Genomic DNA, 27880 nt, shown 5'->3' with positions numbered 1-27880 from the left:
TACTACTAATAATAATATATTACTATTGTTAACCAACTACTAAAATATTTAATGACACACCTCACACACAATTGTCAATTGACAAACGTACAGTTACAGTTCATAAGACAATTGGGAACAAGGAAATAATAAATAATAAAAGTTACACAAAAGTATGTATACAGCAACATTTATTCATTCTGAAAATTTTTAAAAAAATACAATGTTAAATAAATTTAAAAAATCGTCCAATTGAAACTTACCATTCGACACTTGCCACCGCCCAACAGCCGACCCAAACACACTGAAAATTATGTATATAATTATATTATTTTAATATTTTCAGTTATATAATATTGACTATTCTTAAGCCGCGTATACATGTGCGAACCGAACCTATCACGAACCGCTCGCGAAGTGTTCGTGTCATGTTCGTTAATTTCACGTACACACTTGCGATCCGCTCACGAACCAATACCGACGGCGAACCAATAACGAACTTACCGAAATACCGGCAGTATCGTTCGTACTTGCCTACTAGTAACTACTAACTATGTCTTCCGAAGATTATGCGATGCTGGTAATGAGTAGTGCGACTATATTGATGGCCTATTTGGAAGAAAAGTCAAAAAAAAAGGCGAAAACAACGACGTTGGTGGCAGACTGATTTGTACAAAAAAAGGAATGGTATGGAGATATTATTGGATTTAAAGTCACAGCAAATAAGCGGTCAGTACAAAATTTTTACTAGAATGTCACCAACTGATTTTGAGAATCTATTACAAAAAATTGGACCACGAATTTCTAAGCAAGATACATATTTCCGCTCTCCAATCTCGGCTCAAGACAGGTAGACTTATTTATGTTATATATATGCATTTATATATTATATTTATAATAGGGTTAATATAATTACAATCATGTATTATTATTGCAGATTATCGGTAACATTACGGTACCTTGCTACAGGAGATTCTTATACTAGTCTTCAGTACGTTTTCAGAATATCAAAACAATCAATCTCACTCATAGTACCAGACGTATGTACAGCTATTGTTGAAGAATTAAATGATTAGGTACATCAAGGTAATAAATCAAATAACTAAATGTTATATTCTTAGAACATGTTAAACTTTATTATTATACAACAGAATACATTAAACTGAAATGAAATGAAATTACTATACTTTTTATAAACCTTTATAATTAATTGTAATTGTAATTAACATATTTTTCAATTTTTATATGAAATCTTCAAAACTTCTCGACGACATTGAAGATTCAGGAGATGATTGCTGTATATAGTTAATTGGTGTGAATGACTGGGGGGAAGGGGTTGTGAGTTTCCCGAAGTCGAAGTCATTGGTGATTCAGGAGATGTTAGCTGCGTATGGTTGATTGGTGTGAATGACTGTGGCGGTTGTGAGTTTCCAAATGTTGAAGGCATTTGAGGTTGATAGTTTCGTTGTTGAGACAACATAAATTCAGTGCGTCTAATTTCAGGATGATGTACGTTGTACTGCAGCAAATTTGTAGCAGGCTGATTATACGAATGTTGGATATCGTAAAATCCTTCATCAGCTTTCATCAATATCTCAAACATGGCATGCTGAATCCCTTTCTGCGCTTGAATCGAGTATTTTTGTACTTTTGATGAAACATACGTAAAAAATGAAGATACTTCGTCTGGTTGAGATGGTTGTTTGTTTAATTTTGATGCAGTGGTTTTCAATATCTCAAAAGCATTTTTCATCATTGATGTACTGGCTTCACTTCCTTTTACCTTCATTCGTTTATTGATGTTGAGAGTTGTAGCAGAATCATCGTTTTCATTTTCTATATCTACCCTATCTTCGACCTCGTCCAAAATTTCCTATAATTATCAAATATTTTTATTAAATGACAATTTTGCTTTCAAAACGATTTTATAGATTATTGTATTAATTGCAATTACAAAGTATTATTAAATATAAACTCAAATTTATTTTTCAGCTTCCCACCACTTCTATAGCTTGGAAAGAGATAAGCAGGGCATTTGAAACACTATGGAATTTTCCTCACTGCATTGGTGCCCTTGACGGTAATCTTATGAAACCGTATTCTGGAAGTTATGCTAAAGGAACTCCCCAAAGAGTGTTCAACTATCGTTTAAGTCGAGCTCGCCGTGTCGTCGAAAACGCCTTTGGTATAGCAAGTTCAGTGTTTCGGGTTTTAAGAAAACCAATGCTTTTGGAGCCCGAAAAAGCCAAGTTGATTGTTATGTGTGTCATTTTATTACACAATTATCTAAGGACCAATTCGCCTAATTTTTTTACATACCACAAGGTACATTAGACTATTATCAAAACGGAGTTTTAGTTGAAGGATCATGGAGAGCTAACGAAGAAATGACGTCCATGCTACCCTTAAGACATATCCCCCGAAGATCTAACCCTGACTGTAAACAGATAAGAGATGAAATAGCTGATTATTGCGTACATGAAGGAGTTCTCCCATGGCAAAATCAATATGCTTAAATAATATATTTTACATACCGTGCACAACCTTTTTCTTGGCAAATCCCTGTCATCCATAAACAGCAAAGGTTTGTAAGCAAACCACCTACTTACATACAATTCATCAGCTCCTGAAAAAAAGAAAAAGGCTACACGTCTGATGGCCATATTCGTTTATATTTAGTATTTGTGAGTTAAACAAATATCTTTAATTAAGTTTAATAAAATAATATTTTTAATTTACTTTTATAATTTGTAATTGAAATACATTAAGTAAAAAATGCATAGGCGCAATTTGGGTTAAATTTATGGGGGTGCTAGATTTAAGTTGACCAAAGTGACTCGTGGGGGGNTTGCAAATATTCCTTACATAAAATGACGCATTGAAAGTATTGAAACAATGTAGTGGTTCTAATTGTCGAGCTGTAATAATTTATTGTTAAGAGCTCAATAAAAAAAAGCTAAAAAAAGTTAGGGGTCCACGGTGAAAGTGCACATAAAAAAGGGTTCCACGGATAAAAAAGTTTAAGAAACGCTGATCTAGGGGCTCAGCTAAACCGTAATATTTATCAGGTGCACTGAATGTAAATTTGTGTTTCATACGAACAACACCATTATCAAAAAGTTTTCGTCTCCTCATGATGGTATTTTTCCGAATTCTATTAATATTTGTTGCATATTTTTTACTAAACATTCCTATTTAAAATAAAACTAGCAATTTAGTTGTTTATTATAGATATAGGTATGAATTATAATATTTAGATTATTTTATTTACCTGGACTTCTAGACATAATTTTTTTTTGGACTGCGCGTTTATAATTTTTAGAATTAAACGCAACAACTGCAGCTTCTACTCGTGTCTTATAATTATTTCCCTGCGTAAAATTGATTCGTTTTCCTCCGATGTGCTTATTGATTAAGCTGTTGAATTGTTCGCATTGGTTGTTGTCAGTATTTTCGATCAAGCTCTCTGTATTTGCAGCTAATCTGTATACGATATTTCGTATATCGGACATCAAACTTGTTGTTTCAGCTTCAGGTATAAAATTTGTTTCTCCAACTTTTGCTCCTTTGCAGAAGTACGGAGCACAGTTGTTGTGTTGTCCTAGACGATGATACGGACTATTCATAATATCTTTTCTGAGATCTAAAATATAATCAATATATATGTAGATAAAATTGTTTTAAACAAAAATTAATTCCGATAAATTATAGCCCAATGCATTAGGTATAAATGAATAAAATATACAATACATAAATAATAAGATATTAACCTGTTATTTTTTGTTGAATTGAGGTTTTTTCATTCAATCGATGTTGGATAGCCTTTGTTATGTCTGTACGAAAACGTAAAATATGTGTTGTGATAAATTTACGAATTACAACTGGATACTCAGTTTTTTTGGAAAGAGCCGTCAATTTCATTCCGTAGTTACGCAATAGATGGTTCCTACATTCAATTTTTTGAATTTTGAAATCGGGTCCGTAAGGTAAAACTTCATTTAATTTTTTTGTGACGCTGCTGTCGCCATCACCTGATAAAGAGTATCAATACTATATTATGCATTCAAGTTATGACTATACTACTAATATTGGAAATGTTATAAATTATAATAGAAACTTACGAGTATTATAATTATTTATAATATTCGTTGTATATTTCAGATCTTACGAATTACGAATATTTTTTAAGTTTCTATTTATCTAATATTTATGTTTTATTTCTTACCAATAAGTTTATTATGTTTTAATCCGTGCATATTTAAACTATTAGAAAATCCTTCTAATATACCATCTGCCTCCATAGCTGTAGATGACTTTTTCCAATTTAAAAAACAAACGTGAACAGGCACCTCACATTTTTTATTTAAAGCTCGCTGGCAAACAGAACAGTAACTATTTCGTATTCCTACAAATAGCACTTTTTTAGTGTTAAATCCTATAATAGTCGCCTGAAAAATAATTCATGTTTCAATTTAAATTATTTTGATCTTTTTATAAATTTTAAACGTTTCTTACTGCTCCAGAAAATGAGTTATATTTTGTTTTGTTAGATCTTTTTGACCACTGGCCATCAGCTATAACAGTGCACATAGGTACACCATATTCGTCTACATTTCCATTTTGAATTGCTAATTGTCTCTCGCCAGCTTTTATCATTTCTTCGATTGCAGCATCATTTACTGAATTACTTATAATAGATAGATTATGCAGGTATGATGTAGAAGAGAGAGATGGGAGTTCAATCGAAGAAGATAATTCGGAGAGTTGCGTGTGACCTATTCCTATGTATTATTTATATTAATTTTTTAAATAAATTATTAAAAAATATGAACACTAAAAAATATTAAAGATAAATAACTGTAAATGTAAATACCTATTGCCAAGCTGCCGTTTACTATTGCTTCATTGAAGGGCAAATAGACGTTACTATTTTCAGATGTTATAGTAGAAATACATAGGCGCAATTTGGGTTAAATTTATGGGGGTGCTAGATTTAAGTTGACCAAAGTGACTCGTGGGGGGCTTTGCCCCCCACACCCCCTACGGCCTTACCACAACACCATTTATACATTCATCGCATTAACTTATTAATCTATAATTTATAAAAAAATAATATTAAAGAAAATAAAACACAGATTCAAGGTACCTATATAAATACAGGTAAATACATTTTTTATTTTTATTTAATTATTATATTAAAGATATACGTCTTGGAGTCAAACCAAAGTTATTTATAATTTTATTTTTATCAATTTTAGTGCTAAGATCTCTCTCAATACTGATAACTGACAAATCGGTAAATTTCGATTGTCCCATACTTGTCCTAAGCCAATTCTTTATACGACGCATCGACGAAAAAGACCTTTCACAAGTAGCCGAGCTTACAGGAATTGTCAATCCTACTTGAATAAGTTTAAATAAATTTGGAAAAACATCTTTAGTCACCACTTTCTTTATTCCTTGTATATCAAAATCCAAATTTCTATTTTCTATACAATTTTTTGTCAGCAACATTTCAGCTTTTAATGACATTAAATCAATATTTACAACATCCTAAAAATTATATCACCCTCACGTGATTATTTTATTTACAGAATTAATCTATATTACATTAACTAACCTTGTAATGATTAATGAAATATGAACCTTTTTCAAAATTCATTTTCATAAATTTGTCTAATGAGTTAGCTAAAACTAAACTTTCATCTGAAAAACGGTACTTTAAATTGACAATAACAGAATCAATTATTTGAAAATAAATGATTTTCCAATGCTCATTGTCAATTGTTCTACATTCCGACTCACTTTGTTGTCCAGTTAAGGTCTCAAGATTATAGCTCTGTAAGTGATGTGGCTCTTGGCGTTTACGTTTAGATTTTGTTCCTAAGGATATAAAAGTAAAAACATTAATACTGAGGTATTAAAGTTAAAAATATCTTATTCTTGACACATTTTTAAATTATTAATTCTTACCAGAGTTTGATAATTCCAATGTTATTTGGTTTAACTGTGCGAATTCCATAATTTGTTCCCAAAGCTTAAAAAAACTATCTTCATTCCTCTGATTTTCAAAAGTAGAAATTACACTTTGAATTATATTACTTGATGTTCCCAAGGTAGCAGATTTAGATTGAAGTTGATTGCTTAAAACATTTATAATGGATAACACTTCATTCAATATGTGAAGAACTATTATAAATTCTAATTTATTAATAGAACTTAAAATACCTACAAATCAGAAAAGTGAACATTATTATTATTTTATTTACTATATATAATTTTAAAAAAACATTTAAATTAAAGTTTTATAATAATACCTAATGCACGTGCTACATCTTTATCTACTTGTCCTTCGATTTCATCATTGAGAATATTAAGAATGCTAGAATAATTTTTCAACATTGCAACACAATTTTTATATCTGCACACCCATCTTGTATCACATATTCTTAATACATTTCCTTTATTTAATCCTAAATTTCTTTGCATTTCACATTATTTTTTATTTTTTGATGGTTGCGAAAAGTGTACGTATATTGCTTCAAGCATATTAAAAACATTTTTTGCATTCTGAAAAATATAATAAGACATTTTTTATTAATATCTACAAATCTATAGATTTTATGATTTTGATTTGTTTTAATATTACCTTTATTGTCTTACATGTATCTACAACTACTAAATTAAGGCGGTGTGCCATACAGTGAGTGTATATAGCGTATGGATAGTGTTCTTTAATTCTTGATTGAACACCGCGTAAGTGTCCAGACATAACACTGGCGCCATCATATGATTGTGCAATTATTTTGATTTTAGACATAGTCAGTTTTTGTTTTTCAAAACATTCAAACAGTGCAGTGACAATATGGTTGGAAGTTTGTCCTTTTGAAACATCAATAAAACACAAAAATCTTTCATATACATCCAAGTCAATGGTGTATCTCACACAAATTGACAATTATTCTTCTCTATAACATCTACAATTAAATGACAATTTAATTAGTTTTGACGCATTAAAAAATAAGAGTTTTATAAGAAAAATGCATAAAACAAACCTAGCTTCATCGCACATTAAAGCAAAAAAACCAATCTTTTCAATTTCTTTTACAATAGTTTTTCTGATATTCTCTGCACACAATTGAATTAATTGATCTTGAATAGACCAGCTAGTTTAATTTGTTGTTTCATCAAATTTGATTTTGAAATCCGGCTGATAATTTGATAATAATTTACATAATTCCTTAAAATTACCTGAAAATGTTAATGTATATAGATATACTCTTGAAAAAATAAACTTATTATTTATAAAAATAATTAAAATATTACATAATGTTATTAAATATAAATGCAGTTTAAAATTAACTTAAGAGTACCTTGGTTTAGAGAATTTGCATCTTCTCTGTGGCCTCGATAGGCAATACCTTGTTTCCCCAAAAATAATATGATGTCAATAAGCGTACCAATATAGGTACGGTTTTTGGCCACTTGTTCTTTATAGCCACTACACTGCTTTACCATAACAGAACCAGATTTCTTACAAGCCAAGTACCCAGACATCTTAGATACACAAACTAAATGTCGCTTTGTTTTGTCATGTTTTTTCAGTTTTTCATTAAGCTAAATAGACAAAAAATTAAGTACATATTTTATGAATTATAAAGGTATAATATATACCTATACTCTAAGGTTTGATTTATTTTTATTTTTTTTAGTAATATTGTTCAGAAACCAAAATAGTCAAAATATAAACATACTTTTTGCCAGTTTGAAAATCCTTTTTTTGTCCAAACATCATCAATAAGTTCATCAGCAAACATTCTACATGCATAGCAAAATGCTGCGTTGCTTTTCATACTATACTCCAACCAAGTATATTGTTTATACCATTGGCTACCAAATGATCTGTTTTGCGAACCAAATCTAGTTTGTTTATAAATCTACATGATAGTGTAATTTATTATTATGTAATTTATTATTATACTACAATATTGAATATATACAAATAAAAGTATTTTAATTTTTAAATAGGTAGGTATTAAATTATTAAATGAATAATATTAATACCTACTAGCTACGATAAATAATAAATATAATATAAATTGCTGACAATTATTTAATAATGTCAATATTATTGTTATTAATTTTACTAATTATTAACTTACATTTAAAACAGGACGGCATGGTCCAGTAGCGAGATTTCCCAAATCGGAATGTTGGAGATTATTTTCGTTGTGTTGAAAAGGTAATGTTTCAACAAAATCAGTATCAGTTTGATTAACTATAACGTCATCTTTTTCTACAATTTCAATGTCCGGGTCATCAACAACCTCAGAATTCATCTAAAAAAATTTAAAAATATAACAATAATTAAAATTATCATTAAGATGATTATAAAGAATGTTTTTTTCTGTATTTAATAAATATCAAAACTTACTTCTTGGTGTTTATCATTTTTTGACTTTTTTTCAAAATTGAAAATATTAAAAATCTTTTTAGTATTTTCCATTATAAACTTTAAAGCAATAACAACATTAACAACTTGAGTAATAATAATATTATTCAATTTTCTTAGCAAGGGTAAACAGTAAACGCCTAACTTACACCTTACACGTACCACGTACGACGCATAGGATTCACGATTCAGACACTTGAGTGTGGACTGATGGTGGAACGTGTGTGTTTTCACAGAAAAATGCAATCGAAATGGTCACCTCGGAGTTCGGATCGACAATAAATTGATTAAGCGCGTTCTATTTTTAGACGATTTTTGTATTTACCAGATTCGTGAAAGAAATTGATAAGCTAACGGGATACTCGAATATTCGATATCGATAGACGTTTCGGCGTAATCGTTATCGACTATCGTTCTATGAAGTATAAAATCTTCTTGTGTTTTTAATACATAGTAATATATTAATCAATTTAAACAATAAATTACCCATAATATTATATAAGATAGGTATTATTATATAATATTTATATTATTATTATTATGAAAGTGAAAAGTCTTAGAAATAAATTTATTCTAATGCCTATGGGCTATGACATAATATAATAAGTAATAACAAATAAATTTTGGGGGTGCTAAGCACCCCCAAGCACCCCCCAAATTGCGCCAATGAAAAAATGTAATATATACTGTAAAAATTGAATTTTTGTTAAAATTAATAGAGGTACTCGTATATAATTGCAATGTAATAATGTCAGAACAGAAAGAATACATTAACGATTAACGTATTAATAAACACATTTTTTATTTCATATTCATACTAATGCTAGTCAAATCTGACAAATTACTGCTGGCAGGGCCGTCCTTGAGATTTATGTTTTACACCAACACTTTAAATTTTTTGATATTTATCACGTAATCGACAACTCATTGTAATATTATTGTATTATTACGAGACCCGATGTCAACAGCAAACGAACACACACTAAATACTATTACTAATAAAATCGGTTTACTTTACTATTTGCTCCATAAATATTATTTATTATTATCAATGTTTTTCCGTTGAACCTATTTTGTTATTTTGATATTTACTAATTATATAAAACATATACAATATTTAAATGCTACGAAAATAAAACAATTTTTAAAACCAATTTTACTACTTTTCCAAACACGATGCCCAGGACCTGGGCCAGGCCCGGCTTAGGGTTTTTTGTTACGCTAAAAATAAGTATTCAACATAAATAGTTTATATAATTACAATATTATCATTGGTAATGACGTGTGCAGTATGCTATTAATAAATTCAAACAACACTTTTCAAATTGAAATAAAAACAGCGCATTACGAATTTAACTCAAAACATGTATAAACATTTGTATAATATAATAACAATATGGACTTACCTTTTCCTGTGCTTTGGCTCTTTTTTATTTTTGCTTTCTCCCTCCGGAAGGAAGCCAATAAGCAAACAACCTTCTTTTTGCAGTCATCGATAGACCTCTCCGCCATAGCAGCTGCGATTTCCCTCCATGCATCCTCTTTTAAATGCTTTTTAAAATGATCCTCGTGTTTAGGATTCCACAATAAAGGTTTACTTTTGTAAATATCAATAAGCTGAATAGTTTCTTCCTCTGACCACTCCATGATAAAAATAATGATATTCGTAAAAACTGACGAACCTGTCTACGCGCCGTACAAACTTACACTGGGCTCGCGTTGTGTTCGTGAAAAAAACCGACTATCGATGGATCGGCGCGAACGGTTTGCGAGCGGTTCTATAGACGTTCAACATGCCGTCCAAATAATTGTCGCTATTGGTTCGCGATAGGTTCGGCTCGCACATGTATACGCGGCTTTACGTTGGACTCACTGCCGGCTTCGGNAAAAAAAAAGTTGTAAAACGATTTTTGATTTATTTTTACTACAATAATAACAACTTATAAGATACGCTGTATTAAATTTTCAATTCTTAGCTGGGATGGTGGGATAAGGTAATTTCATTTTTAATTTAAAATAGTCTTCCTTAAATCGGCCAACACACTGTTTTCTAATAGGTAATAATATGTAAAAACAATTTTTTTCTCAGCATTTATAGATTCTTCATTAGTAGTTGAAGTTGTAGTTGAAGTTGATCAATGCAGTTCTTCGCACTAACTTTGATTCATAATATCTGTTATACTGTGTTCGGAAATTCCAAATAGATTTTTTTTTACAGTGATAAAAGGATTTTCAGCCATTGCAGGTGTACTGTTAGAGATAGGAGCAAATGAATTAATGCTACTTGACGTTACATCAAGGTTCAAGCTGCTAGAATTGATATAAGAAAATAAATAAAATTGATTCTTTAACATTTAATATGTAAAATAAAAATTACTATATTACCTACCTTTCTGACGCCCGTGGGCATATGTAAACATTTTTTGAAATTAAAAAATAATATATACAGAAGAGTGTTCCTTATTTGATAGAAAAAATGTAATAATTTAGGTGTCATCTATCATAATAACATTACAAAATTTGTGTTATCCTACATTCTTAATATTCTAATAATTATAAAAAGAAAACAAAAAGAAAATTTGAAAGTTTTTTTTTTGATATTTCACAGACAAAAAAAATTTTAATTTTAGACTCCCGTAAAAATTGTTAAATTGACTTTCATTCGATTTTTTTTATAATTATTGTAATCAAAACCTATGGATAACCTTGTATTAAATTTTCAATTCTTAGCTATGAATACAAATAAATTTATACATTTTGAACTTCAAAATAGTTTGCAAATATTCGTGATTTTGACGAATTTTGTCAATATTTTATAAATTCAAACGCTTATGAAAAACAATTATGCATATGTATTTTGATAATTTTTATATCACTCATTGATAAACTTATGTAAAACTTTCTATATTACTGAAATGTTTTACTTATGACCCCTCAAAGTACATTCACTTTGCTACCTAAAATCACCCTTGATTTTTAAGATTGAAGCAAATTTTGTCCCCAGACAAAAAAAAATAAAAGCACACATCCTTGTAAAATCAATACATTAATCTTTTTGTTCAGAATCTAAAACACACATTGTAAAACCAATACATTCATCATTCCGTTCAGAATTTAAAACATTTGTGACAAGACATTTTTCTAATAATCAGACACATTAGTTGTATTCTTTGAGCGAAAAAATTAATATAATTTGCCAATAATAATTATTAATTGATTGAATATATTATAATTGATATGATATGATATATAATATGATTGATATATGAGTATTTGAAGATACATGAAAATATGTAGTATACGAAAAAAGAAGGTGGCGGTCAAACTTGTGGGGGACCTCCAAAAAGTCAGCAAATTTTTTTTAGGCCCCTATGAATCTTATATAAATAAAGCTGGTATTCCATGTACAAAATATTAAAATAGTAAATAATACTAAATACCACTTGACCCTTTCATGGTGTATAAATTGTTTTTAATTTCTTCCTTGATTTTATTTTTGAAACAGTTTTTTATGATTTATTGTTGTTTATTAAAATTAAGTTAGTATATACATAGATTAGTTTTAAATAAGTTTAAAAAATGTCTCTTTATTTTGTATAAACTTTAACGTAATGTATGTCGAATTGTGGCGTTTAAAGACTTTAAATTCAACCGTTATAATATGTAAATGTGTTAATATGAGAACTGAGAAGTACGTAAAATCAGAAAGACGTACTTACTTGAACTGTGATAAAGCAGGAGAACTCTGATCAGATTGTACTATTTGGGCTATAGACTTCACAAAGCAGGCAGAACCTCCTGGAAGGGAACCATCATCTCCTAAATATGGTTCAAAATTGTTGCTTGAAAAAAAATATAAATTTAGGCACAACACAATTATAATAAAAACAATTCATAACGTTTATTGCACCTACCTGACATGTTTTTCTAAAGATTCATGTTCAATTAGTTCATTAGGAACAATAGAAACAGAGTTACTATCTTTTTTAATTAGTTTGAAACGGTTTTTCATAATATTTTTGATGGATTTTTTTTGAGAAACATGTGTTCTTTTTAATTTCTCAACAGTAGGTTTTATATCTGAATAGTTAACCAAGACAGCATCATATTGGTTTTTTTAAATTAATCTAAATACACTTTTGTTCACTTTTTCGGATGAAAAGTATTCGGCCAATACTGTGGGATTTTTTTCATCAGGCAATGAACGAGTGCCTGTTGATTGCCATTCAATGCTATCAGCAAAACTTTGATTATACGCACACATATACCACAAACCTGGTTTTGGTTCCAAGTTATAACACTGTACTACGTCATCACTGTTTAAATTTGGTTTTTTAAGTAATTCAATGGCTTCTTTTAAGTTTAAAGTTGAGCGGTTCGATAACAAAAAAATATTCTGCAAAGCCATTTTCATACAATTAAGAAACAACGATTTTTTTTTAAATGGAATGAAACACAAGCACACTCACTTTAACTACTTCTAAACTAAAAGAGTAAAATTAATATATTTAGATATTGATGTGAACCGGCACGTTGTTATTCTTAGTGAAGAGAGCAAGGACGTATTTTGAAAGAATATACGCAAAGGCGCTTATTAAATTACTAAAAGAAGTGTTTATTATTACGAAAATTACAATGTACTATATCTTAAATGCTTAATTACTCTAGACTTATTACATAGATTTTCTGCATAACAAATGAGGTTCTGCCTGAATGCGTTTAACTCTACGACTGACTGGGCGGCCGTGACCAAGGAGCCCTCTGTGCAACGACCAGGGTAGGAATTGCTGGATAAGCAGTCGGAATATAAGTAATTATATTATTAGATAAAATTATGTTACATCCATAATATCGCTATAATAATCATTATTAACATGGTTACATATATATATGTCAAAGAAATGCTTATGTTACAAATACTTATATTCTTATATCACTAAATGAAATGGGTTTATAACAATAATAATAATATCATTGTAACAACCAATATTCAATATTCCGCGCGTTATCGAATACATTTTACTGACCAGTAATTCAGAGTACACCATCAAATGCAAGCCTTCGAGATAGAAGAAACGATTTTGTTATATACAGTGTTTCGACAATATTTTAATTTCCGTGTTTTTTTGAATAGTTTTTGAAGTTTTTTTTTTTTTGATAAACATAAAACGCCATTCTACTACGTTAAGTCAAAAGATCCACGGACTTCGGTATTAGACGTTTGACTTTCGTCAAACGAAATTCAAACATTGAAACAGGTAAGACAATTGATTTAATTTACAAAGTTTTTTTTAATTCAATTTTTAATATACTTTTAGTACTTCAATCAGAGTTGAGCAAAATATTATCTAGATAATTATTCGAATAAAAATAAATGTATTGAATAATTTTCAAACATAAAGCTAATACAAAATATTAATATATTCGAATTCTTTAGATATAGTTCTATATTTCTTTAGTAATTTTCTATTTATTTAAAATAAAAGAAGTTTTACAATCGTGAACTTAAAATACAATGCTAATTATTGTTTTTTAATACGTAAATGTTTTAATTACCAAAATACCAACCATATTATGTCCAAATGTTAACTAAGATAAAATAACTAAAAAGCTATATTTGAATAACTATAATATGTTTGAAAATAAGTCAAATCATTTGTAATTTCCTTAGGGGTGTTTTTTATAAATAAATTTTATTTTTGACAAGTTAAACAAACAAAGACAAATATACTAAAACTATAAAAGAAAAATGCAACATTTTTTATATTATTCAATGAAATTGCATGTTTAAAAAAATTCAATCATGACCTTAGTATTATTGGTATTGTTTCATTATCATTATTTTTTCATACTAATACCTAGCACATTATCTAAATTTACTTTATCTTATTGTTGTAGATATATAGTGGTCATAGTACGTTAACTATAATTATTGGACACTGAAGGTAAAAAGAAGTTAATATGGACGTTGAGAAGATCATTCATCAAATACTGCTGTTATTATTTTCCATACAAATGACGACCACTACGTTTGGTAATGATGAAGAAGGCTTGTTTGAATTGACATCAACCAGTGATAGCCCGGGTTTGCAGTACGAACTCATATGTAATGGTAGAGCTTGCGGAAGTAGTTGGACAATAAATACATATATGGATTTAACATTTTTAAATAGCAGTCTTAGAAATATTAGGCAAATGTTAAAATCAATTGAACTTATTGCGTTCAAAGAAATTTCTATAACTTTGTATCAGTTAAAAAAACATGCGAATAAATTGTAAAACGAGATAGGTTTAATTGTACAAATGGGTAGACAGAACAAAAAGGTGAAGCGATCTATTGAGTTTGGGGGTACGGTATTAAAATGGATGTATGGAATAGCTGATGCTGACGATGTACGAAAATATGATAGTTCGATCAATAAATTAGAAAACGATCAGAAAGATGTTATGCGTATTGTTCATGATCAGATATCTATATTAAAAAGCACAATAATTAATTTCAACGATTCGGTTACATCATTTAATGAAAATAAGAAATTATTTGATGCAAATATGAAAGAAGGCGAGACCAAATTGAACGAAATGATTATTGAGATATCTAACGAAGACAGAAAAATTATTATTCTGAGTTCGATAAGTCTTATAGAACACACTATATTTGAATTGGACATATTTATAAGTAGGTTGCAAAGAGTAATTTCTAACGTTCAGAATAATATAGTAGATGCGTTTATAATAACACCCGACCAATTGCTATCGGAAATAAAAAATATAGAGACTATTCTCCCGGACGATTTGAAAATCCCTGTTAAATTTGATGAGGATAATATTCAAGAAATATTCAAAATATTAAGTATTGAAATGCACACAGTAAATGACAGATTTATTTTTTCTTTAAAATTTCCACTGTGCCTTATAGAAAATTTTAACGTTTATTACATATTACCGATTTACATTTCAATTAATGAACATGGTCAATTTCTCCATATGACTAAAAATTCTATGTATTTGTTAATGGACAAAATAATGACCAAATATTTTATTTGGCCAGATTTAAATAACTGTAAAGTAGTGGCGAAAATATTTGTTTGTGGATTTAATGAAATTATACATAATTGTGACACGGACCCCACGTGTGTAACAGAATTACTAAAAAAACTACCGTAACTAAACCACCTCAATGTGATACTTTTATCTCTGAATTCAAAACAGAAATGTGGTATCCCTCATTTTTCAAAAATCATTGGTTTTTTGTATGTGATAAACCCACTACAATAACTATAATTTGTAATAAACAGTCTTTCACGCAAAAAATTAAAGTTAAAAGTTCTGGTAAGTTATACTTGAAGTCTGGGTGTATTGCTTACACCTCGAAAGGTGTACTACAAACTGAGCAAAAATTAAACCAAACATATTTCTCAGTTCCAGTAGACTTATCTCTTATGAATGATTCATGCTGTAATGTTTTCAACTTTTCAAATCAGCCCTATCCCAAACCTATTCACTTCGATGAAATAAAAAATATTAAATTTAATAAAGAAGCGTTCAATAAAATAAATATCCAATTAGACCAACAAGATATGTTACTAAATTCACTTACTGTAAATAAAACGTATGAATTTATATACACGAACAAATATTTAGTTCTCGTAATAATAGTATTTTTCATATATTTTATAGCAAAATTTTATTTAAATAGGAAAGCAAAAAAAATCAGCCATAGAAAACATTAATTTAAGTTATAATCCTGTAAGTTCTAAAAATTAATTTATTGAAAGTTCTTAGTACGTATTTATATACCTAATATAATGTATTATTATATTATAATATTATATATTATATAATTGTCAAATACTGCTCACAACATTTATATAATTTTTTCGGAAGTCAATATGTATGTATTTTTTTTATCTTACTTTTTTTCTACGCTTACCTATATATTGTATAAATATATTTTATTTTATAACATACCTACCTATTAATAATAAAATAATTCAAATAATCGAATGTATATAATGGTATTGAAATAAATCACCTTTATAAATTCAATTTTTTTGTTACTTTTAATGTAATTACGAATTCGTATAGTTGTGTTGCATATGTATCTAATGGACTAATTATTTTATGAGATAAGTTTTAATTTGTATAAATTCTTATATTTTTAATACAATAAATTATGTATATTATATACATATTATGTTTATATGTTTTTGAAGAGGTTGTTATGGATGTTTTATATAAAATTAGAGGCCTCGATTTTCGATAATTCATTTTCAAGATCCATAAAATAGTTTTGTATTTTTATTTTTTGGTTTCACTTTTTTGACTTGTGAATAATTGGTATAATATATTAAAATATCAAAAATCTAGTCCTACACGTTAAGGGGCCTCCACGCGACCTGTTTTTTTGCTCAAAAACATGCCTTACAGGAAAAACTCTCACGCCTCGTAGATTGGTCCGATTTCCGTAATTTTTTTTTTGTTAGATAGAGAAAGACTTCTTACAGGGCGCATTGGACTTGGATTTTCAAAATTATTTTTCTAAGTCTTATGTTACAAGTTTGAATTTAATCCATTTTTACAACTTTTTAGTTTTTGTATTATTTTTTGTTTTTAGCAACGTAATCAAAAATCGAAGTCCAATGCGCCCTGTAAAAAATATTCCTCTATCTAACAAAAAAAAAATTACGAAAATCGGACCAATCTACGAGGTGTGAGAGTTTTTCCTGTTAAGTGTGTTTTGAGCAAAAAATCACGCTAGTAATTTTTCTATCTGGCGATCACGTTGACATGTGCATGCGCGTGCGTATATATCTCCCGCGACCCGCAGACCACCACTCATTGATACTGGGCACTATGCCGTTCTAGCGGTCTACAAATACGTTATCTTATCTACTAATCTACTATAATGTCCAATACAAATAACTAATAATATAATAATAATATAATATTAAATACCTAAAGGCGCGTACACACTAGCGTAACAAAACGGCGAAATTGTAACACGTAACAGATTGTTAAAATGTTACAACAAAAATTTAACTTGAAACATGTACCTGTAACAAGGCTGTAACATGTAACATTTAAATTGTTCCATCAAAAACGTCAGTGTTACTTACACAGTGTCCGAGTATAGACATATATGATGTCGCTCCAAATAGCTGCTGCTGCATACATTTATATTCATCTCGCTCTGAAGAAAAACAGTAAAAGACGAAGACGATGGTGGACAACGCATTTATATACTCGACGTGAAGAGACAGGAGGAAACACTTTATTACAAGATTTAAGGACACAAGAAATAAATGGACAATTTCAAAATTTTATGAGAATGACATCAACAGATTTTGATTTTCTTATAAATTTGATTGGGCCTAAAATTGTTAAAAGTGAAACAATTTTAAGAAAACCGATATCAGTGCAGGAAAGGCTAGCAGTAACTCTATGATTTCTAGTAACTGGCGAATCATTCACAAGTTTACAATATTTGTTTCGAATGTCAAAACAAGTTATAAGCAACATAGTGCCTGAAGTGTGTGAAGCAATTATTGATGTTTTAAAAGATAACATTCAGGTAAGAAGTTTATATTAAAATTACAATAAATTTATGTAAAATATAGCTACATAAAAAAATAAAAAAAATAAACAAAAAAAAAAATATCTTAAGACAAATTAAATCAACAAAATAATATTGAAAATTTGAATGTTAAAAAATAAAATAAAACTTCTTGTTAAAAGTAAAAAAAAAAATTAACTGTTTTTTTTACAAAAGTAAATAATAATTACATGATATAGAAAATGTAATATTAAGATTACAATACATTTGTTAAAAGTATAACTACATGCTAAATAAAAAATTAAGTAAATAAGTAAAAAAAAATCATCCTTAATAAACAATGCAAATTATTTAAAATTAAAAAATTAAACTTATTTTTAAAATAAAAATAAAATAATTAACTGTTTTCTTTTTCATAAAATTAAATAATAATTAATTAATAATATCACTGAAATCCAATTCTTCAGAAGTAAAAGTATTTACGGGTGATGGAATTGGTGTAGATGTTTGTGTAAATGTTGCTGGTGATGTCTGTGGTACTGAGTGAGATGTTATATTAGTATCACGAGGTAGAAATGGATGTGGCAGTGAAGAAGAATGTATGTTTGTCGGATAATTTTGTGGATTATAATTATAATTATAAGTTGATGGATCAGAATAATTGTAGTGGTTATTTTGATATGTTGGTTGTTGTTGATTAAAATATCCATAATCTGCTTTAAATAAAATGTTTGACATTTCATATTGAACAATACTTCTCACTTGTTGGTTGTAAGTTTCTAATTTCTTTCCAACAAACTGTCCAAATGATTGACTTTCATTAGTTCCTGTAGCTGAGGCCGATGCCGCCGATTCTAGCATTTTAAACGCTTTGTCTAATCTACTACTATCTTCGTCGATAATTTTCTTTTTTTTCGATGTCAGTGTTGATGATGCATTTTGATTTTTTGAGATAATCTGTGGTTCCTCAGTATGCATTTGCTCACTTTCGCATGGAGCATTATCATCGGACATCTAAAATAAATTGTTAGCTACTTATATATAATTAATAATAATTATTTTATATTTTTTTGTAATCAAATTGTATTTATGTTTTCAAAAATTTGCAAATTATTTTAAGCTAGTAATACAAATTACTGTTAAATACAATTGTTGAAATATTTATTTTTATAATTTTATTATTGCATTATAATGGGATTATTAATTATTTTGTATGTTACTTCAGGTACCTAATACACCAGAAAAATGGTTGGGAATTGCAAATGACTTTGAAACTAAGTGGAACTTTCCCCACACACTGGGTTCTATGGATGGAAAACACGTGGTAATCCAAGCTCCTATCAATACCGGAAGTGAATATTTTAACTATAAATCAACATTCAGTATTGTTTTATTTGCTGTTGTCGACGCGAACTATAATTTCATATTCGTCGATGCAGGTTGCCAAGGAAGAATTTCGGACGGAGGTGTATTTCAGGATTGTCAACTTAATAAAAAATTAAAATCTAATTCACTAGGTTTACCAATGTTAGCACCACTACCGGGTAGGCGTAAAGAAATACCATATTTTTTTATTGGAGATGGAGCATTTCCCTTAACAGACAACATAATGAAACCTTTTCCTGGCTTATTTTCTAAAGGCACACCAGAACGAATATTTAACTATAGACTTTCCCGAGCCCGTCGTGTGGTGGAAAATGTTTTCGGTATTATGTCATCTGTATTTAGAGTTCTCCGAAAGCCACTGTTATTGAACCCAGAAAAATCAGAACTAATTGTTATGACCATTACACACCTTCATAATTTTTTAAGAAGAAATAATAACTCGGCAGCAATTTATACACCAAATGGAATATTCGATTCTGAAGTAAATGGAAACTTTATTGAAGGAACATGGCGGGATACCAATAATGAAGAAATATCATCCCTCAGACCAATAAGGAGGGTACCACGTAAATCTACAACAAATTCGATGCAAATACGAGAAGAAGTAATGCAATACTGTATTAATGAAGGAAATGTTATTTGGCAAGAAGAATATGCATAATCTAAAAAAAGTATTATAAATATTACAAAAAAAATTAATTATTAGTTATTTTTATCATTTCGGTTTTATATTTAACTATTTTTTTTTTTAAATATTTGAAAATAAATAAAATAAAAAATTTCCAATATTTTTTAAATTATTTATATTTGTATAATAATTTCTATATTTACCGTGCATCTTCTTTTACGAGGATTATCTTTGTTCTTTAAAAACTCGAGGCTTTCAAATGCGAACCAAGATGACTTATATACGTCTTCAGTACCTGAGTTAACAAATTTAATGTTTAACCATTAAATAATTTACTTTAGGTAATATTGACTTACCTGAGCCGGTTCCTACACTTTTCCGTATTTTCATATTTTCTCTCCGATATGCAGCGTGTATTGACACCATTTTATTTCTACAATCATTCAATGTGATTGCAGTTGATATATGGTCGGACAATTCACTTGCGATTTCATTCCATGCATCATTTTTTAAAATCTTATTAAAATGATTTTTGTTTGTAGGGTTCCATATAATTTCCTTACTACGATAAATTTCAATAAGTTTTAATACATTTTCATTTGTCCAATCCGCCATCGTTACAAATTTTATAAACGACTATAGTGTTTGCTCCGAGGTTAATCGGCAACTAAATGTATATTTTGTTTAATACTAGGCTAGGATAAAATGGTAAAATAAAATATACGGTATAATTAGGTTAGGTAGTATATTAATATCCACTATAACAATAATAGTATACGGATACGACAAGTCCAGTTATAAATAGTTATTTCGATAATCGATAGCCATAGGCATCCTTTATGAATTGTTGATAGAAAATAAGTTTTCTATATAAGTATTCGTATGATGTTACACGATTATGTTCGTCATCTCGTCCATACACGGTGTAACATGAACGCGTATCATCCTTTGATGTTTCGCCAAAATACCGACAATCGGCGGATCGGCGGTTTGTTACAGAAGTATGATACAAGTTCGAAGATTTGTTACACGTATATGACACACGAACACTGTTACGTGTTACAAGTTCGCCGTTTTGTTACGCTAGTGTGCACGCGCCTTAATATTGTACGACACTCGTTTCCGTTCGTAATATTTATACCAACAGCTTATTTACATTTCTAATTAGTTAGAATACCTACAAATATAATGTACGTTGTACACTTGTACGTACATATAAAAAAAGAAAACATGATCCCAAGAACGAAAAATATAAATTATTAATAACGAGTAAAACACAGGTAATATAATTCATCTTACAATATATTTATTTACATTCATATACATTCATATACATGTTATACTATTATTTTTGGCTGTACTATTTCAGCCAGTAATTAGTTTTTATAAAATTTTATCAACTGACTTTCCATTTTAGTTTTCCAAAAGTCGTCATCTCGCTCAATTTTTTCTATAAAAATATCTAAATAAAAATATAACATATTATTTTACGTAAAAACTTTATTAGGTTTGGATGTTATTATTATACTTACCTTTTGGTGTCCAAACTACAAAATAACAGGTTTGTTTATTAGCCACGTGCAATTGACCCTGCACTTGATAGTAATATATATCAGTTTTTTTCAATTGCAACTCGCCTGAGTTGTTGACCGACAAAAATTTGATTTTTTTTTGTTCAACACCTTCGATGACTGTCATGTCTTTAGCGCTATAAGGACACTTAACTTCCAATAAGTCCTTATGTCCTATCAACCCATCAGGAGAACAAGCCAAAAAATTAATTATCTCATCTATAAATAGACCCGCTGGCAATACTTCTAACCCCAACTTCAGCTCAAAATCTTTTTTGGCCATGGGCTCATAATGGAAATCTGGATAATATGGAAATCTGATTTCTTCTCTTCCACTTCCTCGGCTGAAAGCGAAAGCTCTTCACAACCCAGCTCATTACACAAATCGCCGTAATCAGTATCGGGGCCCTCAAATTTTTTGCTCTTTAACCTAAACCAAGTAATACAAAAAAGTAATACAAATGACTTAGAATATTCTTAAAATAAGAATTAAAAATATAGTATTTATTAATTAAAATAATAATATATTATGTATAAATTTATAAATCGTAATTATTATTATTATTTTATATTGTAATAATATACTGTTTTTGCTCAAAGTTGAGTCTGATTTTTGGATTACTCCTTGCGTAGGCCTTTTTTTTTGATAGTTTGCAAATGAACCGTTTGGTAAACTTTCCCGGACTTTCTTTAGTTGCCTGTTTAAACAACCTTCGCATGTACTCCGGGCCAAAGTTAAACGATGATACTGCTGTCATACACCGAGTGTTATACGAACCTAAAAAAACGCTTATTATGTAAATACATGCTGCATAAATATATTAAAATTATCAACGTTTAATTTTTAAATCATATTTTATTTACCTCGTAGGGAATAGTTCACTCTTTTCCCCCCTACAAATTTTGCTACTACACTGTTGTAAGACTCCACAAAATTATTATTCAAATTATGAATAAGGCTGTCTGCGTGAAAAGCTACTATATTTTTTGCAGCAATTATGTCTTGCCACAAACCACATGCTTCCATTTCAGGCACATTATTTTTAGAAGTGGAATCAGCTTTACAAAAATATCTAAAAAGTAATAACATGAAAATACAAATCATAATTAATGCTCCAATCCATACTTACGAATCACAATTTGTGTGACAACCAAAAACATGGAAAGGCCCATTGTCTATGTCACGTTTCAAAAATCTTATTTTTTGATTTTGGGTTAGATTTGGCAAGTCTTTCCAGTGGTCTATAGCTTTTGTTAATCCATATCTAAACAAAAAATTAACTATCAAGACTACTGCTTCCACCTACACTCTAAACCCGTATTTACCTAATTCTTAGTTTGTTGTCATTTAATAATTTTCTGAGAAAACCAGGAACAACCACACCACTCGTACTTTTTCGTTTTGTCGTCATTTCTTTTAAACGGTTTAAGTAGTTCCTTAGTAAGTGGTTTTTGCACTCAATTTTTTTTATTTGTTGTGTTGGTCCATAGGGTTTAGCCGCGTTTAATTTTTTTGTAACAGAACTGTCTCCGTCACCAATAAGTCTATTAGAAATAATTTGTTTTACTATTTCATGTTATATTAGCATTTTTTCATACATGACACCCTTATTTTTCCTGGTTTTAATTGTAGCCTGGCTCAACATTTAGTAAAATGAAAAATCGAAAAATTGTTCAGTTACAGTTTTTATACTGTTGTTATCACCTGTTATAAATCAAGTTGTGCATAGATATACTTTCCTTGAAGCCCTCCAGAATTATATCTGCCTCCATAGACGTTGATGTTCCTTTCCAGTTTCTAAAACATATGTGTGTGGTCGGTTCTTTGGATGTCACTTCTGCTTTTACGCAAACAGAACAATATTTGTTACGGATTCCCAAGTATATAACTTTTTTTGTCCTTGCACCAACAATACAGCCCTACAAGGATAATTTACGTAGTACCGTCACATCGATTATATTTACAAATATGTTTTTATCTTACTACGCCGGAAAGAGCGTTGTAATTACTCCTATAGCTCCGTTTTGACCAGGCACCATCCGCTATCACCGATATAAGAGGCACCCCATCGCCGTTTACATCACCGTCCTTTATGGCTAATTCAGCCTCTTCTTTTGCTGCAGAACTCATTGACTCCCATGCAGTAGCATTAGTATAATTATAAACTTCTTCATGGAGCTTTTGATAAAGGCAGTTGCTCATGTTTGGCATATTTAACACAGCAGTTAAAATGTCAAGCTGTGAGTAACCTTGACCTGCATTTATAGCCCCTGTTACAGCCGCTAAATTTACTTGCATCGATGATTTATGGGGATCTTCAGATTCTACGGTTTCTTTTATCCTACAAACTTTACAAGTAAAGTGAAATTCACTATACCATCCAATTTTGCGTTCACCCGTTAGTACCAAATCACTAAAAGTGCAATCAAATGGTTTATGCCTTATATTAGCGATTTTTCTGAATACATATCCGATGTCAATCACCCGACGACCATCTATAGTGTATCTAATAATATGATATTAAATTTAAATTATATTTGAAAAAGAGTGGAGCAATGAATTTATTGATTTTACAATGATGTGTGTTTTTTTTAAAAATTTTTTTTTGTGTCTGTCCTCACGGTTTGGGGCAGTAAAACTGCTTCGATCTTCTTCAACAGTATTATTTTCTGTTTCCAATTATTTTTATTCTTTTTTTTCTATGAATGTCAATAAAACTTTATTTATTGGGTGAAAAAAAGCTTGAATATTTTATACAAAGCACCTACTGTATTTTTTTTTATAAGCATTTACACTTGTATTGAATTTTTTGACCTTAGGTATAAATGTTTTTGAAAAAAAATCCACATTATTGAAAAAGCAATAATAATGAATTATATTTATTCAGGGGCGGACTGCTATACACCAAGTAGCACCCCGGGCCCCCATTCGTATTTATGATACGGGCCCCCGATTGCCACAGTCGGGCCCTTTTTAATTTTACTCTTATCGTAATGTAGAATATAAAGATAAATTAAAATAGAAATCTACAATATCCGTTCTTATTATATTTATAATATTACATCGTGTCATCGTATCATTCGTGTCTATTATATATTATCTATAATCTATATAGTCTGTAGATAACCGTCTTAAATTATCCATTTTGATATGCAAACAGTGAAGTAATAAGCATACTGCAATCAATTTATTGGCTTATTGCCATTTAATATTCATATAGTTTTAGTAACTCAAATATTAATTTTTTAGTAGTACTTATAGAATTTATCTTCAATAAAATACAGTATAATTATAAAAATTTAAAATATAAACTATAATTTTTTATATTATAATTAATTTGGTGAATTAGGTCTAAAATAATTCTTGTATTATGTGTTTTTTAAATGTTTTCTGACCTTCTAGCCATTTTTTCAATTAATCCATTTTCACCTTTGTTAAATTTTCTATAATTTAAGGTACTGCAAGGTTTTATACGGTATAATACTGGTATAATACGGTATTATACAAAACAAAAATAAAATACCATATTTTAACATCTCTACACATAAATAACATGTCATTCTTAATTTTTTTTTGTATTTACTTATAAAACTAAGGACTCTTTCCTAATTCAGGTAGGTTTGAAAAAAAATTACGGGCCCCTAATTAATTTTGCACCCCGGGCCAAAAATAGCCAGTAGTTATACTATTATCATATTTTATTTTATAGTTGATAAAAGAAAATTACAGTGTGGCCATTTGGACATATTTTTTGTCAATATCGTATTGTATCAAAACTGTCCAAGTGCACTTGGTCATATATTGAATGTTATGTAAAAACTGATCAAATACACTTGGACAATTTTTCCACGTAGAAAAAAAAAATTTAACACTTAGTCAAAATACAACAGCCCATAACTTGGTATATATTTAACATTTTCACTTGGTCGTTTTTTCTATAGTTGAAGGAGGACTATGGTAACTATTTGGCCATATTTTTTCACTTGGTCACTTTTTGCACGACGGCGACGAAATACGGAAATGAAAGCAACACGACGAACGCGAACGACAATCGACTACTAAACATTGAAATCAAAATATGATTTGTATTTATCACGCCTATAAAACCACGACGGTCAAATAATATTGTTTACCGAGAAATTAGTGATAGACTGATAAACATGAACTCAATTATATTAATTAGTTTCTCCGAAATCCAATTCTATTTTGAGCGTTGGAATATTTTTGTTAACCTGCAACTATGCCGCGGACGGCGACGGACTACACGACAACGTAGATAAGATAAGAATTATTTTTAATTTTAATTCAATCAAAAACAACTTTGCAGGAGAAAATCATAAAAAAGTATAAAAACCGGTTAAAAAAGCAATAATTACCTAACCTAACTTGAAATAAACATTTTTTTGAAAAATCACTGAAAAAACAAAAAAAGCACTCTCAAATTTCAAAATTGAACGTGTTGTAACATGACATACACTTCTATAGCACTCTGCTACATTTTAAGTCAATCCATAAAAATAAGCAAATGCTTTAAGTCCCGAGCCCTGATTATTAGTGATGGGTTGAACTGTTAGGTATGAAATTCGAACTTGGCTTGCAAAAATGCCTCGATTGTTCAAAGACCAAACATAATATTTTGTAAAATTCTTCAAAAGTTATTTAAAAAAAATGTATAATGACTATCTACTATTTAGAAATAACTATTTAGAGGAAGTAAATTATTTAATTACAATTTTTAATTGATAATAATTGTTATTTTTGTTTTTATCATATTTATTGTAAAATCTATTTCGGGTAAGCCCAAGGTAATATTCTGATACCGTGGCTGTATTGTTGATAAAAACCTGATTACGATATACATTCTATATTTCTACAATAAGTAATACGAAAACTCAAAATATAATTGGTATTATGGTTGATTTCATTTGCACATGCTAAAAATGTTGAGTTAGAGTTAAAATGATTCCTGCCAAAATATCGATTTCGGGGTTTTTATGGTATATGAAAGTAATAGGTCAATATATATTGTTATGATAAAATATGATATCATTGGGACGGTTAGATTTACTTTTATAAGCATTATACAAATTAACTATCTATACATAACACAGAATTTGACTGTTTGATAACCATTTATCAGATTTTGCCACAAATATTATTATGTGTTAAAACATGATAATTTCTATAAATAGCAGATATCATGTGATAGTCATTACAGCTAACAAAATGCATTTTGAATTTTTCTATTCTAGAATTTGTTAATATTGGTGATCGGGTAGAAAGATTTATTCAAGCAGTTCAAAGTAGACCTCCAATGTACAACACAAAACTTCCAGAGCACTCAGGCCGGAACTTAATTTTGAAACTTTGGAGTGAAATATTTGAAACAATGATTGGCAAGCAATGACTTCAAGTGAAAAATCGTTAAAATGTAATGAAACAAAACAAAATAACTATTAATAATTAAAATGTTGAAAATTTTATTGTATTATTATAGTTATATTTTCCAAAAAAATGAATTAATATTACATATAAAATTATTACTAATACTTAATGGTCTATTGAAACTTGAACTGTTCAATTTTTTTTATACTGCCAAGGAATTGATCCCCCGGTTGAAGTGAAATATTTCACGAAATATTCACTTGCCGTTGTACCTAAGTGATTGCTACGCACATTCGTTGGGTTCATTTCTGGCAGGGGGCATTCATACAGTGTATTTTCAAATGTTACACCGTCACTTTGGTGTACATAGTTATGTAGAATGCAGCAAGCCTGAATAATTGAGTCACAAAATGAAAGGTTCACATCTAATGCTCTATGAAGTATTCGCCATTTGTTGGACATGATGCCAAATGCGCACTCGACGAATTTGTTGATATAATTTGAACTAACAGTTTTTTCTTCTGCAAGCATATTATATACTAAACCTTGCAGATTTATTTAAGATTTTTATAGAAAAAAAAAATGCAAAAAGTGTGAACGCATGACATAGCCGATTATCGAATGCAGGAGGAGGGAGAGAATTATATATACTTACTTACCTGAAATTATTTTAAATTAAACTACACGCGTTAATCCGCTAAGCCATGCGTTCACGAGATATTGAATCAAATATTAACACATATAAGTCGTTTACAAATCAATATTTTTTTTTATTACTAAGTATGACATATACATAATTTAACAAACTGTATCGTATGACATATTTTCACAAGTACACATATTATGTTCAGTTTTACAATATTTAGCTAGTATTTTTTGAACAAACTGATTTCCTTGCATTAATAATACATAAATACAGTTT

General features: G+C 29.2%; 5 protein-coding genes and 1 pseudogene across 5 annotated transcripts; 3 read left to right on the top strand and 3 right to left on the bottom strand.

Annotated features, from left to right (window-relative positions):
• The first annotated feature begins 368 nt into the window (after window positions 1–368).
• On the top strand, window positions 369–1140 carry LOC111038674. Its single transcript, XM_022321878.1, has 2 exons — window positions 369–829; window positions 917–1140. The coding sequence occupies exons 1-2, from the start codon at window positions 669–671 to the stop codon at window positions 1053–1055; spliced, it is 300 nt and encodes a 99-aa protein (XP_022177570.1). The 5' UTR covers window positions 369–668; the 3' UTR covers window positions 1056–1140.
• Window positions 1141–5531: 4391 nt separating this feature from the next.
• LOC111038644 lies at window positions 5532–6099 on the bottom strand. The gene is made up of 2 exons (XM_022321835.1): window positions 5953–6099; window positions 5532–5862 (listed from the first exon to the last, which is right to left on the bottom strand). Exons 1-2 carry the CDS (start codon window positions 5999–6001, stop codon window positions 5591–5593), a joined length of 321 nt encoding a protein of 106 aa, XP_022177527.1. The 5' UTR covers window positions 6002–6099; the 3' UTR covers window positions 5532–5590.
• A 4485-nt stretch (window positions 6100–10584) lies between these two features.
• On the bottom strand, window positions 10585–12839 carry LOC111038666 (annotated as a pseudogene).
• A 1875-nt stretch (window positions 12840–14714) lies between these two features.
• Window positions 14715–15613, top strand: LOC111038652. Its single transcript, XM_022321844.1, has one exon. The coding sequence runs from the start codon at window positions 14735–14737 to the stop codon at window positions 15596–15598; it is 864 nt and encodes a 287-aa protein (XP_022177536.1). The 5' UTR covers window positions 14715–14734; the 3' UTR covers window positions 15599–15613.
• A 1883-nt stretch (window positions 15614–17496) lies between these two features.
• Window positions 17497–17984, top strand: LOC111038683. Its single transcript, XM_022321888.1, has one exon. The coding sequence runs from the start codon at window positions 17574–17576 to the stop codon at window positions 17877–17879; it is 306 nt and encodes a 101-aa protein (XP_022177580.1). The 5' UTR covers window positions 17497–17573; the 3' UTR covers window positions 17880–17984.
• A 435-nt stretch (window positions 17985–18419) lies between these two features.
• On the bottom strand, window positions 18420–20616 carry LOC111038660. Its single transcript, XM_022321856.1, has 3 exons — window positions 20358–20616; window positions 20205–20296; window positions 18420–19001 (listed from the first exon to the last, which is right to left on the bottom strand). Exons 1-3 carry the CDS (start codon window positions 20614–20616, stop codon window positions 18420–18422), a joined length of 933 nt encoding a protein of 310 aa, XP_022177548.1.
• Between the last annotated feature and the right edge of the window lie 7264 nt (window positions 20617–27880).

Source organism: Myzus persicae, unplaced genomic scaffold (genome assembly GCF_001856785.1).
Source record: "Myzus persicae strain clone G006 unplaced genomic scaffold, MPER_G0061.0, whole genome shotgun sequence".
In the NCBI taxonomy this organism is placed as follows: domain Eukaryota; kingdom Metazoa; phylum Arthropoda; class Insecta; order Hemiptera; family Aphididae; genus Myzus; species Myzus persicae.
This window is presented reverse-complemented; position numbering and strand designations above follow the sequence as displayed.